General features: G+C 37.3%; 2 protein-coding genes across 7 annotated transcripts in view; both read right to left on the minus strand.

Annotated features, from left to right (window-relative positions):
- Positions 1 to 15261, minus strand: LOC309506285 (uncharacterized protein). Of its 3 annotated transcripts, none has more exons than XM_082180078.1 (3): positions 15123 to 15261; positions 9944 to 10142; positions 1 to 2151 (listed from the first exon to the last, which is right to left on the minus strand). In XM_082180078.1, exons 2-3 carry the CDS (start codon positions 10026 to 10028, stop codon positions 686 to 688), a joined length of 1551 nt encoding a protein of 516 aa, XP_082036204.1. In that variant the 5' UTR covers positions 10029 to 10142; positions 15123 to 15261; the 3' UTR covers positions 1 to 685. The 3 variants fall into 3 exon arrangements, with proteins under 3 accessions (XP_082036204.1, XP_082036202.1, XP_082036203.1); XM_082180076.1 differs by lacking the exon at positions 15123 to 15261 and adding an exon at positions 11175 to 11455; XM_082180077.1 differs by lacking the exons at positions 9944 to 10142; positions 15123 to 15261 and adding an exon at positions 2410 to 2775.
- Positions 3764 to 19278, minus strand: part of LOC309506301 (uncharacterized protein) — a 27332-nt gene continuing 11817 nt past the window's right edge. Inside the window, exons 4-5 of one of the 4 annotated variants that reach the window (XM_082180105.1) lie at positions 16514 to 16712; positions 3764 to 7795 (exon numbers count right to left, since the gene is read on the minus strand). In XM_082180105.1, the coding sequence (XP_082036231.1) occupies positions 16585 to 16712 (128 nt within the window). In that variant the 3' untranslated portion in view covers positions 3764 to 7795; positions 16514 to 16584. Of the gene's footprint in view, positions 7796 to 14544; positions 16202 to 16513; positions 16713 to 19278 lie in introns of those variants that run through there. The other 3 variants (XM_082180107.1, XM_082180104.1, XM_082180106.1) reach the window with 3 other exon arrangements.

The following is a 19278-nucleotide window of genomic DNA, read 5'->3' on the forward strand; positions in this document are numbered from 1 at the left end:
TTATGTCATAATTATGATTTAATGATGTTTAAATGAATACATAGCTATATAATTCATAAAGAAAAGATTAATAAGATTCATAAGAAAGTATAATTATATAAAAAAAGAAATAAAAGACATTAACCAAAAGAATACATTTGAATACACACAATTTCACATACACCAATGACAAATGACTGATTGTAGGTTTTTGTAACATTTGTCTCTAATTTTACATCAAACTAAGAATTCAAAATCATAAATTAAATGACTCAACATGAAGACATGATGCTGAAGCAGAATGAATCTCTCCTGACCTTGATTTTGCCGTTGCACAACTCTTTCTGAATGTAACATGCTTTTAATTTCGAGTTTTTTTACTGTAACCTTTTTGGCTTTCGCCGTTGGGTCACAGTTTTTTCACAGTACGCATTTAATAGGCTATACAATATTCAGTACAATATTATAGTTGCAGTACATACAGTATATCATTTATTCACTTTACTAATGTAAGTTTTTATTACTATACTTTTTTTATTACTATACATATACTTTTTTTTATGTAGTGTCTAATGAATGATCTGTGGTGTTTATAATATTTGCTCTAAGATCCGAAATATGCATTATTTGATATTCTTGAACACATTAGATCTGAGAATAACATTTGCTCAGTGTGACACATGACAATGATTTTTAATATGAATCATTAGAGTTTTTGATTGGGTGAAACACTCTCCTGAGTGCACTGGTACGGCTTCTCTCCAGTATGAAGTCGCTCGTGTGATTTCAGGTTTCCAGAATGAGTGAAACTCTTGTCACAATATGAGCACTTGTAAGGTTTTTCTCCAGTATGAATTCTTTGGTGCCGTTTCAGATGCTCAGCTCTAATAAATCTCTTTCCACACTCCAAACACACATGATCTCTCTCAGCGGTGTGTTTTTTCTGGTGTCGTTTACAATGATCTGGTCGTGTAAAAACCTCTCCACAAAATGAACATGCATAAGACTTCTCGTTTGTGTGATTTTTCAGGTGTTTTTTCAGATTTGACGTTAATTTAAAATGTTTATCACACTGATCACAGTTCAATGGCTTTTCTCCAGAGTGACGATGCAGATGATGATGCTTGAGATTGGTTTTACTTTTAAAACTCTCTCCACACTGAGTGCAGTGATACGGCTTCTCTCCGGTATGAACTCGCTCGTGTGATTTCAGGTTTCCTGCCTGAGTGAAACTCTTGTCACAATATGAGCACTTGTAAAGTTTTTCTCCAGTATGAATTTTTTGATGCTGTTTTAGATGACCATCTGTAATAAAGCTCTTCCCACAGTCACGACACACATGATCTTTCACTTCATTATGCATTTTCTGGTGCCGTTTACAAGTGATCAGTCGTGAAAAACTCTTTCCACAGAAAGAACACACATAAGGCTTCTCATCTGAATGAACTATCAAGTGTAGTTTTAAATTTGATAACGTTTTAAACTTTTTACCACACTGATCACAGTTAAATGGTTTCTCTCCAGTGTGAATGTACAGATGATAACCAAGAGCTTTGGCACTTATGAAGCTCTTCTCACACTGAGTGCAGTGATACGGCTTCTCTCCAGTATGAAGTCGCTCGTGTATTTTCATGGTTCCAGACAGCGTGAAACTCTTGTCACAATATGAGCACTTGTAAGGTTTTTCTCCAGTATGAATTCTTTGATGCTGTTTAAGATTTTCAACTTTAGTAAAGCTCTTCCCACAGTCACAACACACATGATCTCTTACATTACTGTGTGTTTTCTGGTGCTTTTTACAATGATCCAGCCTTAAAAAACTCTTTCCACAGAAAGAACACAAGTGAGGCTTAACATCTGAATGAACTTTCAGGTGTTGTTTTAGATGTGATGATAAAATGAACTTCCTACCACACTGATCACAGTTAAATGGCTTTTCTCCAGAGTGACGGAGCAGATGATATTTGAGTTCAGATTTACATATGAAACTCTTTCCACACTGAGTGCATGTATACGGTTTCTCTCCAGTGTGAATTCTCATGTGTTTGTTAAGGTTTCCTCTTTGTCTGAAACTCTTTCCACACTGAGGACAGGTGTGCTGAGTTTTGATGCTCTGCTGTTCCTCCTCTGCTTCATTGAGTTCGTGTCTTTGCTGTTTCACTTCCATCAAGTCTAAAATAAAAACATTTTGTGTTTAAAATCAGTTCAAGTGAATTCTGATTCAACAGAAGAAAACAACAGAGTATCAAGTATAATTTCTCTGAGGTGCCAAATGTTAGTTCTATCATTCTCTTGTTAATACAATCAAAATGTGTATGACAACTGTTATTCAAGGTTATGATCGTTTAGATGCATTTCTGTATTTTTTATCAGCTCACCAAATCTGGTAAACAAAAGCTTTGCAGTCAACAAGCAAGAATGGACACCAACCTATTTGTTCCTCAATATCTTCATGTTTTATTCTGGATGGTTCTTGATCACTCATGTCTTCAATCTCCTCTTTAATAAACTCCATCTTTACCAAAGTACGGCACACAGATTTCAATTGTTTACTCTTGGATTTCTCCTGTTATTTCATCTCAGGACGATCATCTTCTTCTTTTACTTTTTCTGGTCGTTTGTAAACCGCTTTTAGGCGCATTTGCGCCACCTATTGGAGTGTAGAGCAATTGCGGTGGAAAAGAGGAATAACGTTCTAATCAGAACAGAAGAGAGCGAGTATTGTCATCGTGGGAACTTAAAAAATACTATGAATAATTCCTTATTACGAATTATTTCGAATTTTAGAATGCAGTTAGAATACTTTTCCATCAACCGGTTAAATCTACAACACTGCGCATGTGCTACGTCAGAGACATGCGCACTCGGATGTAAACAACCTCAACACGCTGAATGAAAACGCACGTATTCACTCTCTGACAATAGATGGCGCTTTGAGGAACAGCAGAAATGCTGCCGTTACCCCGGTAAAGTTTTGAGTTATGAAAATGACATGATCTTTCTAGGACATTTGATCAGTACACGCCGTTGTAAAGACTACATTTATCTCTCAGGCTCGTTAAATTCACTGTGGCGTAAACCTGACTAAGGACTATAATAAGAACAGGTTAAAACATTTAACTAAAATACTGTAATAATGGACAAACGCATTACTTGAAATCAAAGTCAGTGAAATACTTTTTTTTTTTTTTTTTATCATACAGAGCCTATAGATAACATTTAATTTCAGCTGTTCTGTTTCTCATTCAGTAACAAAATACAAGTGCTTTTTAATAAAACACCATTATAATTATGTTTCTCCAGTTTTGAAATTCTATTGTACTGTAAATCCTATTTTTTTCCAAGCTTACAACTTAGTGCAGGAGGATCTTTAAAACCATAGTAAATAATGCAAATGATCAACAGATTTTTATTGTTTAATATTTATGTCTATTTTTTCCCCCACAAAAAAAGTCTGGTGAACTGAAACTTTATTGTTCTTAAGCATTCAATAATAAAGGATACAATTTAACTCCAACCTCTTTGTATGATCTTTTTATGATTGCATACTTTTTAATCTGAGTTCTCTTATTTTGAAATGTGGGTTGATTTTACAAGAATACTGTACATCCCAAATATATTTATCACAGTATTTAGATATGTATTAGTATTTAGAATGTTTAAACTCATTTAGTATGTTTAAACTCATTAATAGGATTAAAAACATTTAATGTGTTCAATAAATAGATCGATCAAGACAATGTCACACAACTGTAGGAAAAAATAGACTTGAATGCAGAGGGAGTTGAATTAACAGTTTATTAAATGTCCATATAGAGACAAGTCTGTTCAACAGAAATAATCAAGTCCAGTTGATTTGCAGTGGAGGAAAAACAAGTGCTGGAAATTACCTGGGCTGGAGAATTAAATGATGAATTCTGAGAGAGGTGCCAGAGTCAGAGTCCACTGAAAAATCCAAAAACAGTCCAAAAGACTAAAAACTCTTAAGCTGCGTTCACACTACAAGCGACTTTGTCGCTGCATGTCGCCAGTGGCTGGCGGTGAGGTCGCTAGTGGGCATTTCCACTACTGGTTGCCTAATAATGTTTGTGAGTGACATTCACAGATGTTACTCCATGTTGTAGACAACAAATCCGTTTTCTTGCCGCTACAAACAAACATTTTGGAAGGAAAAGTCTAAATATAAATGGAATCAGTACATAAAATGCATAATATTAAAGATTAATGAAAAACAGCGAGTGCTCTTTACCATCACAGCTATTTAACCTTGGTCGGACTCGGCACTGAAGAGTGACGGATCACGTGCACTGACTTCACTCCTATTGGTTGTCACTCCTGAAAGTCGCTTTTCATTTGCATAATAGTTGAACATATCTCAACTTTGTCGTGTCGCTGGACATGCCCCATCCGGTTGCCAACGGTCACTGTCGCTCGTGTCGCTGGAAATCACCCCCTCTCCATTGAAATTAATGGTATCGTGTCGCTTTGTCGCTAGTAATGTGAACGCAGCTTTACTGAAAAACAAAAACTAGAAAAGGCTTGGCGACAGAACATCAACCTGGCAGAGAGAGCCATAATAAACCAGGACCACATTAACAATCTTGACAAAAGACAAGACAAACAGAGGAGTACATATAGGGTGCAGGTAATAAGTAACAGGTGAAGACAATCAGCCAGTGAGCTAAACAATTAGTGTTGCTATGGAAACATAAACCCAGAAAGAGAAGGATGACAAGACACAACAATGTTTACACGACACCGTTTTCAACTGAAATGGAAAACCTTTTATGCATTTTGGCCGTTCATTTAAACAACAATGGCGTATTGGGGGCCTGAAAATGAAAACTTTTAAAAAAGGGTTTCAAAGTGCACGGTTTTGAAAACGATGCCTCCGTATAAACAACAAAAACGTGAATTTGTGAAAACGGTGACATCATGCAAATACGTATTATGGGTTCGCGGGGCGTTCCTTGACAAAGTGACATCAACTACTGGCCTGGCATGCATAATACAGCCTTTTTAGTCATTTTCGCAGATCCATGTAAACGGGGATCGTTTTGACAACATTGTCGTCTGTTTTTAGTACATTGTTGTCGTGTAAACACCCTTGAAAATAGCTCACAGGAAGGCCAGTGGACAGCCAGAACTGTGACAGACAAAATGTTGTTTCTGTTCTCCAAGCTTTTCACTAAATTCACTAAATTAAAAGTAGGGTAGGCAGTTTCTGAGAGACTAGCAATAGCACTTTGAAAGCATGAGATCCCAACCTCTCTTCAGAGTGTCTCCAAAGTGTTCGGGTAGAAAGTCGCGGATTGTCATCTTGTAATTACGGCTACCACATGGTGTAAACGCAGCATAATCACTTTGTTTTGGTTCAAGAGGAACTGTAAAAGGCAGCTGCTGTTTGTTTGCGGCGCTCTGTGACTGACGTCTGTCTACAACTCCGCATAGGCTTAAGGAACGAGCTGATAACATGTGATGTCTGCGCGAGCAGATCCGCGGAGGTATGGAAATACATATGTTGACAGGCAGATAGGACATCGAATCATAGCATTCGGACTGAATGCAGTGATTGGACAAACATTTTTTGGCCTTGAGACTTCCACAGAAGATATACACTATATTGCCAAAAGTATTGGGACATCCCTCAAAATCAATGAATTCAGGTGCTCACTTCCATGGCCACAGTAGTGTAAAATCAAGCACCTAGGCATGCAGACTGAGTGACGAATCACGCTGGGTTTGGCGGTTGCCAGGAGAACGGTACTTGCCTGACTGCTTTGTGCCAAGTCTAAGGTTGGGAGGATAATGGTGTGGGGTTGTTTTTCAGGGGTTGAGCTTGATCCCTTAGTTCCAGTGAAAGGAACTCTTAATGCTTCAGTATACCAAGGCATTTTGGACAATTTAATGCTCCCAACTTTGTGGGAACAGCTTGGGGATGGCCCCTTCCAGTTCCAACATGACTGCGCACCAGTGCACAAAGCAAGGTCCATCAAGACATGGATGAGCAAGTTTAGTGTGGAGGAACATGACTGGCCTGCACAGAGTCCTGACCTCATCCCGATTGAACACCTTTGGGATGAATTAGAGCGGAGACTGCGAGCCAGGCCTTCTCGTCCAACATCAGTGCCTGACCTAACAAATGCACTTCTAGAAGAATGGTCAAAAATTCCCATAAACACACTCCTAAACCTTGTGGAAAGCCTTCCCAGAAGAGTTGAAGCTGCAAAGGGTGGGCCAACTCCATATTAAACCCTACGGATTAAGAATGGGATATCATTAAAGTTCATGTGCATGTAAAGGCAGACGTCCCAAAACTTTTGGCAATATAGTGTTACATGTTTTAATATTTAGACCACTTCTATTATTGATTCCTATCAGGATGTAAAGAGTTTCAACAAGTATAACTAAAAGTGTCTATAAAAAAATAATTGCCTACCCTACCTTTAATCTAGATCAGGGGTGGCCAACCCTTCTCCTGCCGATGGACTGTCCTGCACAGTTCATCTCCAACCCTAATCAAACACACCTGAAGCAACCAATTAAGGTCTTCAGGATCACTTGGAAATTAAAGGCAGGTGTGTTTGATTAGGGTTGGAGATGAACTGTGCAGGACAGTCCATCGGCAGGAGCAGGATTGGGCACCTCTGATCTAGATGATACAGTGCTTTTAGGACAAACTCCATATTTTCATCTCACAGAATTTAATTTTGTTATGTCAATTACTTGTAACAATTTTTCTTATGAGCGTGAAGGCTTGATAAATGTCTAAAACTCTTCTCACACCAAGTGCAGTGGTACGGCTTCTCTCCAGTATGAAGTCGCTCGTGTGATTTCAGGTTTCCAGACAGCGTGAAACTCTTGTCACAATATGAGCACTTGAAAGGTTTTTCTCCAGTATGAATTCTTTGGTGCTGTTTCAGATTGTCAGGTGTTGTAAAGCTCTTCCCACAGTCCAGACACACATGATCTTTCACTTCATTATGTGTTTTCTGGTGCAATTTAAAATGATCCAGCCTTGAATAACTCTTTCCACAGAAAGAACACAAATAAGGCCTCTCACCTGAATGAACTTTCAGGTGTTTTTTTAGATGTGATGATGAAATGAACTTTGTACCGCACTGATCACAGTTAAATGGTTTTTCTCCAGAGTGAATGCGCAGATGAATTTTTAAACCTGTTGCATCTTTGAATCGCTTTCCACAATGAGTGCAGTGGTACGGCTTCTCTCCAGTATGAATTCGCTCATGCGTTCTCAGGTTTCCAGACACAGTGAAGCTCTTGTCACAATATGAGCACTTGTAAGGTTTTTCTCCAGTATGAATTTTTTGGTGCTGTTTCAGATGACTAGATGTAATAAAGCTCTTCCCACAGTCACAACACACATGATCTCTCACTTCATTATGTGTTTTCTGGTGCTCTTTAAAACTGTCAGGCCGTGAAAAACTCTTTCCACAAACTGAACACACATAAGGCCTCTCGTCTGAATGAATTTTCAGGTGTTTTTTTAGATTTGAAGACGAATTAAAATCTTTACCGCACTGAACACAGTTATATGGTTTTTCTCCAGAGTGAATGTGCAGATGAACACTGAGACCTGATGCTTGATTAAAACTCTTTCCACACTGAGTGCATGTATACGGTTTCTCTCCAGTGTGAATTCTCATGTGTCTGTTAAGGTTTCGTTGATTTTGGAGACTCTTTCCACACTGAGAGCAGGTGTGCAGCTTTTTGGCTTTTGTTCCTTGAGTTTTGAAGTCATGTTTCTCCTCCACTTCACTCAGTTTGTGTTTTTGCTCCATCACTTCAATCTGGTCTAAAATAAACATATTAGGTAGTTTGAATCAGTTCAAGGAGAATAAATGAGAAAAGTCAAGTTAACATTTCTAACGAAAAGACAACAAGAGATCAGGGGTGTATTCCAGAAAGCAGGTATGTTAAAGGGTAAGTAAGCGGATAACCTTTAAACTTTCGGTTCTTATTCTTCGAACAGAACCTGCTCAGAATCAGGTTCTGTTCCAGGGCTATTTATTTGCTTCAGAGGTTTTCTGCGCATGTGTGCCCCATTGATGAGGCTCAGTGGACATTTTGCGACCATTTTTCCTGCTGGTGTGACTAACTGTAGTTACATCGATATATAAAGCACTATTAAAACAATGTAATGTCTATTTAATTCAAGGTTATGTTTATTATAAGATATATTTTTTTATATATAATTTGCATCTCACACATCGTTGGTCTGCATTCAGATGTTCAGAACAGGACGTTTTCTATGCTGCAATGTATTTCTATAATAAATAAACCTATTTGATATATCTTACCTTTCAAGCAATGTGGAAGCAAAATTACTAAACTTTTACAGCCATGTTATCTTTGCGAGCACAGCCTGTTATTTAGTTGAACAAGTCTTTCTTTTTATAATAGAATTAGCATCAAACAAACAATATAATTATTATTCACATTGATTAAAGATTATTAAATGAAAAGATTGAAAATGAATTGCGAACACCAAATAAGTGGCACATTTATGCACTAAGTGTGTAAATGTATGTAAGCCATTAAACAAAATAAGAAGAAAGAAGTAGTATGGCACGCTTTTTCTTAGCGTCCGTTTCATGGTGACTCGTCAATTCGTCGCTCTGTTGAGAATGTCTTGTGTGTTAACCCTGAACATACTCTAGATTGGCTGAACTTACTCCCGGACACATTTTTGTAACCATCATACTTCGATTAAGCAAGGTTTGGGTTAATCAGCGGAGAGTTCAGGGTATCTTTGACGGTAAGATAACCTTGCTTTCTGGAAAACCACCCAGGTAACTGTTAGTATACAAGATCAGATCTTTGATGTGAAAAAGGTCAGTTCTGTCATTCACTTATTAATATGATTAAAATTTCATTCGGATTGGAAGGGGTGGTTTAAACCTTTCCTAATCCGATCGAGAGGACATGTAAACACTTGATCGGATTGAAAACTGAAACCGGAAAGTACTGCGCATGTGCAATGACGAAGGAATGGACGTAATGACGAATGACACGAGGAACGGGTTGTTGCTGTTGTTGAATGAAGTGTCATAAATGACTGTCATGTCATTCTAAAATGTTCCTCCCACTTATCGTCTGTGAAGAGGAGCAGGACAACGTCCCACCAGTCCTTGTTTCGGACTCTCATCCACAGACGGCTTGTTTTGGGCGTGGGAAGAGGCATTTTTACAGCTTGATTAATATCAGCACAACGGCACTAAGCTTAATGTGCTCGTCGTCTCCTAATCAAGACCCGAAATAGATAAATATTAAGTCTGCTCTTTAAAACTAAGAAAAGATAGCCTGGGAAAACCCAGACAAACTTCCGGCAAATTTAGATTTTAACTGTGACAAGATGATTGACAGGGCAGTTTACGTGACAGGATGCACGCGACAGATCCGTCCGATAAAGATGACGAAGTAGTATCTTGCCTACATTTTTGCTACACATTCACAAGTAAATACCCTTTCTTCTCAAAAAGAGTACATACTTTTATGGCGTAGTGTAACTTAGGCGAATTGGGACGCAGCATATGGCTTTACACGATGACGATCGCTCTGATTGGTTTTAGGTCTATCCAATTGTGCCCAGAGGCATTTGTGCGACATCCGTTGGTGACGCCCCTTTGGAAATGAGTTATTAATGAAGCTTTGCCAGACCATAACTCAGTTACTACTGAGAATGGTCTGGTTTTAACCAGGCTACAGAAAAGAAGCAATTTAGGAGAATAGTAGGCTATGTGCAAACAGCGTGTGCATGTTATAAAAATCTACTCCAATTTGAAGCTTGTGACATATGAACATGCACATCAACCCAATCACTTAATTTAGTGTTCATGTAAACACAACGTTTGGATTCATAAATCGGAATTAATTAATTTCGACTGAAACAAAAGGTTTCCATGTAAATGTAGCCAATGAAGAATCAAGAATGGCCACCAACCTATTTGTTCCTCAGTATCTTCATGTTTTATTCTGGATGGTTCTGGATCACTCATGTCTTCAATCTCCTCTTTAATAAACTCCATCTTTAACAGTCACACAGATTTCAGCTGCTACTCCTGGAGTTTGTCCTTCTCTTGTAGGATGATGGGAATATTCCCAGTATTTATTGGTGACTTGCTGTGGGATGGACACCAGATCTGCCAAATTCAAAAAGAAGTTACTGAATTTACAGTTTTAATACGTGTTTTCCCTGTTTTCACCATATTCATTATGCTGATGTCTGAGATCTTCTGTAAAGTGGAACATTAAGCATATTTTATTGGTGTCAACAGTCTAAACATGGTCAGTGAAAACCTCTCTACCAAAATATTATTACACAATAATTAGTGATATATTAACAGGTAATATGAACCACTATATGAAAACAAATTACATACAAGTCTAAAAATGTGTATGTTAAAACATTCCCCACTCATGGTCATATAGCATTAAGGTTGTCACCTTCAGTGCGGCAAAATAAGGGACACCCACTTCCCATTCATCTTCCCCTAATGACAGCTTATAAAGAATAAGGTTTGAACTGAGCTTGAGCTCAACAATAAAACATAAGCTCAAGTATGTGAACTTGCAACAGAACACATTTTATTTTATATTATTTTACATTTGATTGTTTTGTTCATTTCTAAGGAACCCGTTTTGTCTGTGTGCATTAGTCACTCTGTTAATCAACTCTTTTTTAAACTCCTTAGTAAAATGTCACAAATTGTATATAACTAGGATATTACTAATAAACCCATGTGAATTTATAAATTAACATTATAATTCTTAAATAATGATCCGTATAATATTGTTTTACAATATTATGTCTACTTAAGCTCTTATAATGTATGAAATATCATAATAATAGATAATTCAAATTAAAAACCACTATCAGACACTATCGCTTCTGGAGATAACAGGAATTGATGGGTCTTGTTCCCTTTAGCAAGACAGAGCAACTATTCCACCGTGAGCAACTGAAAATGCTTTTAGCTATTTATTCGCTATACATCATTAGGTACAACCTGGACAGAACCACTGATAAGTTTTTTTTCCTATTCAGCCATTTATTTGCGTTTAACGAGCTAACTTGAGCCCGACACGACGGGTTTACAGCGCATGATCTCACACTCCGTCGCTAGGGAAACAAAGACGCTAAAATGCAAACACACAAATTCTCTACTACTTACTGTTGGTTTTCTCCACACTGCAAAATCCTTATGTGTTTATTCGACTATGTGTAGGTCTATGTAAAATACGTAAAAAAATAGCCCTTCATAAAAAAAAATCGCTACTTTTTATTTTACGTTAGGTCTTGGCAAAATAGCTCCTTGTCACAAAACGTTAATAAAAGTCGCAGCAGCAATGAGAGAGTCGAGAAATTTGGCGACAAAATCCCCAAATTGGCAATACTTTCAGCTTCAACTGTTGAAAGTTTAAGCCACAGATCAACAACAGTCCATGGTTTATCAGCACTAGTCTCGTCTCTCGCGTTTCTCTCCTCTGCGCATCCTCAGTGCGCACGGTGTTGTTCTTCTTAAAGGGGCCGCATATTCTTTAAGGGTTAGTTCACCCAAAAATGAAAATTCTGTCAGTAATTACTCACCCACCCTCATGTTGTTCCAACCCCGTAAGACTTTCGTTCATCTTCGGAACACAAATTAAGATATTTTTTGATGAAATCTGAGTGCTGGATCACTCCTCCACAGGCTTATGGACACTATAACTTGCTGGCCCAGAAAATGTATTAAAGAAATTGTTAATATAGTCCAAGTGACTCCAGTGGCTCAATCTTAAGTTTATAAAGCGACGAGAATACTTTTTGTGCGCAAAAACAAACAAAAATAACGACTTTATTCCACTTTTCATTTCCTTCTCTCTGGGTCTCGAGTCTTTTCACGTAGTGTAATAGCGTAGCGCGTCTGTGTTGCACGTGGGGTTGCCACCTTTGATTTGTGAAAAACCGGGACACTTTTTAACCGGGATTTTTATTTTTTGGGGGATTTTTTTTTTTTTGTTGTTCTTTGTTTTTGCATGATTTTCCCTTCATATTTAACTGAAATTTTTTTAACTGTAAAAAAATTATAATCTTGCATCACAATAAATGTATTGTGATTGTCAAAACATTTTAGTAACTAAACTGAATTTTATTAGGTTTAGTGACAACATGTTACAATGTTTATATCTGGTGCAATTTCTGGTAAGCCACGCTTTTTTATTATTGCTTGAAACAAATTTCAGGATTTCAATTCAGTTCAATTCTTGTGATTTGATTTAATTGACTAATTTGGATAAATATTAGGTACACAAGATAGGCATACATTTTTCTCAAGAAAAAAAATCTCACCTAATGCTGTAAACATACAGAGAGCCCTATCAGCTGGTAGTATTATTTAATGTTAAAAATAACTCAAATTAAGTATAATGCGTTTTTTATTATAATAACAACTTTATTTAATGATAAGTAAAAATATAATAAATATGTAATATAGTAGCCTACACATGTTTAGAAAAATACTCTCTATAGCTCTTTTTTTTCTAGCCAACTAACGTGCTATAGCCTATATTATGGTCATCAAATGGCTTTCCTGAGGTAAATGTTATGTGACAATTGTTCTCCAGCTGTTTAATTGACCCTTTCCGCGGTTGAAAAACGCTGATTGATCGATATTATGTATGATGAATATACATTTCGGTAAGTTGTACTGTAGTGTTTCTTTTAACATTGTTCATTCGTGTTTATTTACTATTAGCTAGATCGGTTCACGTGCCGCTAGGGATCTTTCACGTCACATTTACAAACGCCAAAACGGTATTGTTTTAATTTCGTAATAAAATTGACAGAATCTGAGAGCTGAGATTTTTTTTTATATCATAATAAGTAACCTGCTCTGTCTAGTCTGTCGGTCTCCGTGTCCTCTTGCTTCGCGATTTTTCTGTGCGTGAGAAAATGGATGTGTGGTGTGAGAGCATGTGAATTGCGTGTGGCAGCTCTGCAGTAACAGTAGAAGGAAACGGTTTAATTTGAAACCAGGAAATTCTACTTTAGAAGTACATTTTCACAAAAAAACGGGACAATTCTTGTTCCAGTAAAGAATATAAATTTTCCGGGACTGTCGCTCTAAAAAGAGAACAATCCCTGGAAAACCGGGACGGGTGGCAACGCTAGTTGCACGTCACCACGTATCACACACATGACTAGCGTCGCCCAATAGTGAGCCTACGTGGTGACGTGCAACACAGACGTGCTACGCTATTACACTACGTGAAAAGACTCGAGGCCCAGAGAGAAGGAAATGACAAGTGGAATAAAGTCGTTATTTTTGTTTGTTTTTGCGCACAAAAAGTATTCTCGTCACTTTATAAACTTAAGATTGAGCCACTGGAGTCACTTGGACTATATTAACAATGTCTTTAATACATTTTCTGGGCCAGCAAGATATAGTGTCCATAAGCCTGTGGAGGAGTGATCCAGCACTCAGATTTCATCAAAAATATCTTAATTTGTGTTCCGAAGATGAACGAAAGTCTTACGGGGTTGGAACAACATGAGGGTGAGTAATTACTGACAGAATTTTCATTTTTGGGTGAACTAACCCTTTAAGTAAACCACATCTCCGCACTGTTAAAAAGGGTCATGAAACCCTAAACCAAATTTTCTGAGATTTTAACAGAGTTATGAGGGTTGAACATCATAGAAGTCAATGTTACCATCCATTAGTTTTGATTGTTGGACAAAAAACCTTTATGCGCTATTTTCAACTAACAGGTTTAAATTTGTCGCCACAGGATGTGATGTTTTCTTGTACTATAGTACTTTGATGACTCATCTGTATCTCATAATTACTCATGAGACTGCATGTCCTTATCCTATGAGAAGACACGGCACCACGTGTTGATTGACAGGCGTTTCAAACAGTGAGATCGCATACAGTAAGTTAGAAAGGCATTATTGGATCAAAAACAAGTGTTTTGACTTCTGTAAGAGTTTTTGCGTCGCACAAGTTCTGTTCAATAGATCCTGTGTCTTCGGCACAAACACGATTCGTTCACACTGCGAGTAGAACTGGTCTTTACAATATCTCTGGAAACACGATATCATGGTCTATCAGCGCAACCCGGTGTTGTCAACAAATCTGACCCCCGTTAAATTATTACCCCCCTAGTATTGGTAGGTTTAGGATAAGGGTTGGGGGAGGGGTTAGGATTAGGCAATCAGGTAGCGACTTCAACAAGGGGGGTAATATTTAGGCAGGCAGTCGAAATTAGCCACACCACAGGGACGGGGGTTTATCACGCATATTGCTCATGTCTAGCTTGAGGAGTCAAGATTCAGCCCGACGATCGGACCGTATAGTGTGAGCACATAAATCATGACCTTTGGTTTTACATCGCATATGCGATCTACTCGTACAGTGTGAGTTGGTAACCTTAATGAAATAGCACAGAAATCACAGTGTATGCCCAGCCTTACGAAGAAAATACACTATCATCAAACATGTCTTCGACAGTCTAGTCACCTGATGTTGTGTAATCAAATGTCATCAATACCAAAGAAAATCTCTTTTCGTTGACAGACTTTTATTGTCTAAAATTAAAGTTACACATAATTTACTTGTTGATCAAGTTATGATGAACATTTTTATATTTAAATTTCACCTTTGCACCCATATTCAGGAAAACAGCACTCTTGTTTTTATGTTGCTGGATCGTAATATACTTTATTGATCACCATAACAAAAAAAACTGGAAAAACTTATAATGGATTTTTTGCGCATATCTTACATTTTGGGGGCAAATTAGATTTTTTGGCATTTCTGCTCGAGTGTGACATGGAACAGTCAGATGGGAAAGAGATAAATTACACTAAAATCATTATTTTAGTGGAAACTTAATAGAAATTATCAATCTCACTACATAAATGTGACAAACATACATATATATATATATATATATATATATATATATTGTAAATGTGCACTCTTTTCAACTGAAACACTGAGTCTTTTTGTGCAGTCCTGTGACCACGAATAAATAGTAGCAAATGCAATTGGAAAAGAACATGACATGTTTTTTTTTAAACAATGATCTCTACAAATTTCAATAAATTTATTTCATCTAAAACTCACATTGTTTACCTGAAAGCACTCGATCACTAGAGTTTTTTGATTGGACAAAACTCTCTTAGTACAGTACTACTGCTTCTCTCCAGTATGAAGTCGCTCGTGTGATTTCAGATGTGGAGACTGAGTGAAACTCTTATCACAATATGAGCACTTGTAAGGCTTTTCTCCAGTATGAGTTCTTTGGTGCCGTATCAGATGGTCATCTCTAGTAAAGCTCTTCCCACAGTCACAACACACATGATCTCTCACTTCATCGTGTGTTTTCTGGTGCACTTTAAAACAATCCAGCCTTGAAAAACTCTTTCCACAGAGAGAACACACATAAGGCTTCTCGTCTGAATGTACTTTCAGGTGTGTTTTTAGACGTGACAACATTTTAAACTTTTTACCACACTGATTACAGTTGAATGGTTTCTCTCCAGTATGAACATACAGGTGATTTCCAAGACCTCTGGCACTTATGTAACTCTTCTCACACTGAGTGCAGTGGTACGGCTTCTCGCCAGTATGAAGTCGCTCATGTACTTTCAGGTGTCCAGACTGAGTGAAACTCTTGTCACAATATGAGCACTTGTAAGGTCTTTCTCCAGTATGAATTCTGTAATGCAGTTTCAGTTCACTAGATGTAGTAAAGCTCTTCCCACAGTCACAACACACATGATCTCTCACTTCATTATGTGTTTTCTGGTGCCGTTTAAAATGTTCCAGCCGTGAAAAACTCTTTCCACAGAGAGAACACACATAAGGCCTCTCATTTGAATGAACTTTCAGGTGTTTGTTTAGTTGTGATGATAAAATGAACTTTCTACCACACTGATCACAGTTAAATGGTTTTTCTCCAGAGTGAATGCGTAGATGATACCTGAGACTTGATTCACCAGCAAAACTCTTTCCACACCGAGTGCATGGATACGGTTTCTCTCCAGTGTGAATTCTCATGTGTGTCTTAAGATTTCTTCTTTGACTGAAACTCTTTCCACACTGAGAGCAGGAGTGCAGCTCTTTGGCTTTTGTTTCTTGAATTTTAAAGTTATGATGTTCCTCCTTAAATTCCTTCAGTTCTTGTCTTTCCTCTTTTACTTCCATCCGATCTAAAATAAACAAAAAATTTGGATCAGTTCAAGTGAACCCTGATTTAATAGCAGAAAGCAACAGAGATCTAGTATCAGACCTTTGATGTGCCAAAGTTTATTTCTGTCATTCTCTTGCTAATATGATCAAAATGAGTTTGACAACTATTATAGCCTACAAGATTATGATTAAAAGTACATTAAAGATGACGATATAAGCATTTCTATATATATATATATATATATATATATTTTTTTTTTAAATCATATACTGCTTATTATTTCACAGCTACCAAAGCAAACAACAATGAAGAATCAAGAATGTACACCAACCTATTTGTTCCTCAGTATCTTCATGTTTTATTCTGGATGGTTCTGGATCAGTCATGTCTTCAATCTCCTCTTTAATAAACTCCATCTTTAACAGTCACACAGATTTCAGCTTTTACTCCTGGAGTTTGTCCTTCTCTTGTAGGATGATGGGAATATTCCCAGTATTTATTGGTGACTTGCTGTGGGATGGACACCAGATCTGCCAAATTCAAAAAGAAGTTACTGAATTTACAGTTTTAATACGTGTTTTCCCTGTTTTCACCATATTCATTATGCTGATGTCTGAGATCTTCTGTAAAGTGGAACATTAAGCATATTTTATTGGTGTCAACAGTCTAAAACATGGTCAGTGAAAACCTCTCTACCAAAATATTATTACACTATAATTAGTGATATATTACCAGGTCAGGGTGTCTACAGATATAAACAAGTTAAATTTAAGACTTTTTAAGACCTTTTTAATGCCACTTTGAATGAAATTTAAGACCAAACCTGTGATGGAAATGCACATTATATTACATGCGTATATGTAATATTTAATCTAAGTAATTGAAATAATTTAATATTCACTCAGGGCCTGAATTTCATTTTGGAAAATGAGGGGGAAATCCCCCCTTAGGTGATTCTTATGGGGGGGGGGGATTTTTAATTTGAGGGGGGAGTTTAGACTTTTTTTTTATTACATGTATCTCGCCTAAATGTATGCTCACTCATCGCATTTTTACAATGGGGTAATTTTGGTCTAAAGAATTTACACAACACAAGGAAGCTTGATTTCAATCTTTGTAATTAAATTGAAAAAAGTAGCACAAATAAATACAATAGAATAAAGATACCAATAAATAGAAATAAAGAGAAAAGTTTTTGTTTAGGTCTAACACTAGTATTCAGAAATACTACAGAGACTGAATAAAGTAATCAAATGTAAAATAACACTGGGTAGTATTTTAGTCCTGACTACATTAAATACATATATAGGCTATTAATCCTGATTCCTTAAAATGAAAGCCATGGTTTGTTGTTTTGACAACCAAATTAATGACAGACACGTATGGCTGCTGTCCCTTTAAGAGCTAGTGCACGGATCCTGTTTCATTATACGGTCACGTGCGATTAATGCTTATTTAAGACATAACCGACTGTGTTTAGAGGATACTCACCAAGACCGAAATTGAAATAATTTTCGCATGTTTTTGACTGTTAAAGCGATAAAATCCACGAAAAATAACTTTTGTTACCCGCGAGCTGTTTGTGAGGCGGCTTTACTCTATGTATGTGTGCAGAGAGAACAAAAAAATCTCTCAGACAGCGCGCAAGTACCGAATAGTTTCAAATCGCGTGAATGGTTAAACTGGTAAAACTTTAAAAGACGTGCAAATGGTAAACTTTAGTTACTCATGATGCAATGCTGACCCGATTATGCAAGTGACAATTCCGTCTATCCCAACTCCCGAAACGCGAGAGTATTATCGCCGCCTGCAGCTCTTAACGAGCTGATAGAAGACGCAATCAAAATTATGCGCAATCCCGCGCCGAAATTCGAGCTCTGTCACTACTTGTTTATTGAACTAAAATCAATGTAACATTTGCAATCGTGAGAATATTCAGCAAAATAGCTCCCGTCATGTATGTTACTTAACTATATCACATGTTATAAATTAAAAAAACTCAACATTTTGAATTTTTACCTCAGTATGTTTCTTCTGGGAGTTTTTTTATGTTTGCCATTATGCTCATTTGTTTTGATTTCTTCCTATAAAATCTATCACAGACACAAGCAGCGCGAGCCTCAACAGCGTTACCAGAAAAAGCCTACATTATCATTATCAATATCTGTTTATGTAATAAAATCTGAATCATTCTCGCGATTCGATGCTTCACTGGTTATTTGACAGATATTAGGTCCGTCAGACTGGATACATTTTAGCGGTAACGTAACCAGAAATATTTAAGACCTATCGAATCTGAATTTAAGAAATTTTAAGACTTTTTAAGGCCTTTTATTAGGAAAACTTTAAGAATTTTTAAGGACCCGCGGCCACCCTGCAGGTAATATGAACCACAATGAAAACAAATTACATACAAGTCTAAAAATGTGTATGTTAAAACATTCCCCACTCATGGTCATTTAGCATTAAGGTTGTCACCTTCAGTGTGGCAAAATAAGGGACACTGTTACAGGGTATCCTGTTGTACTGCTTAGGCAGCTGCTCCATCTTGTGGAAAAACTTGGGTATGTTAACATGTAACAGGAAGTCAGCAGTTTTGTGCTGGGTATGCATGTGAGTTCGGCAATATATAAATTCACAGATCTTAACCCACTGTATGTGTAGCGTCCTTATTCACCAACTTGCAACATGGTGTCAGATAGATTAGGACCCAAAAGTGAGCTTATGTAGCCCATCGCTAACGCGACGCGTTTTGTTTGTTTACTGGAAAGTTAAGTTCGCGGCAAACCAGTTAACATTAGACATAACATTGTGACTGTAATATGGCGTCGTCCATTCCGCCACCGGAGCCGATGAAGATGTCTGGTGACCTGAGCAGCAACTGGGCAAGTTTTCGAGCAGAGTTTGACGATTATTTGCTGGCGACCGGACTATGTGAGAAAGATGCGGACGTGCAAGCAGCAACACTGAGACAGCTAATGGGCAGTGAGTGCCGACACATATATAAGCACAACCTGGGTCTCACACAAGACCAGCAGAAAGATGTAAAAGCCATATTGGAAGCCCTTGAAGACTACTTTACACCCACTAAAAATG

The sequence above is a fragment of the Leuciscus leuciscus genome (genome assembly GCF_965113295.1).
Source record: "Leuciscus leuciscus genome assembly, chromosome: 9".
NCBI classification, from domain to species: Eukaryota; Metazoa; Chordata; class Actinopteri; order Cypriniformes; family Leuciscidae; genus Leuciscus; species Leuciscus leuciscus.

Bases quoted from the DNA above. Each gene is read 5' to 3' on its own strand.
- LOC309506285 (XM_082180078.1), bottom strand. From the start codon at position 10,028: ATGGAGTTTATTAAAGAGGAGATTGAAGACATGAGTGATCCAGAACCA. The intron at 2,152-9,943 runs GTTGGTGGCCAT...TTTTTATTTTAG, and splicing joins AGATACTGAGGAACAAATAG to ACTTGATGGAAGTGAAACAG.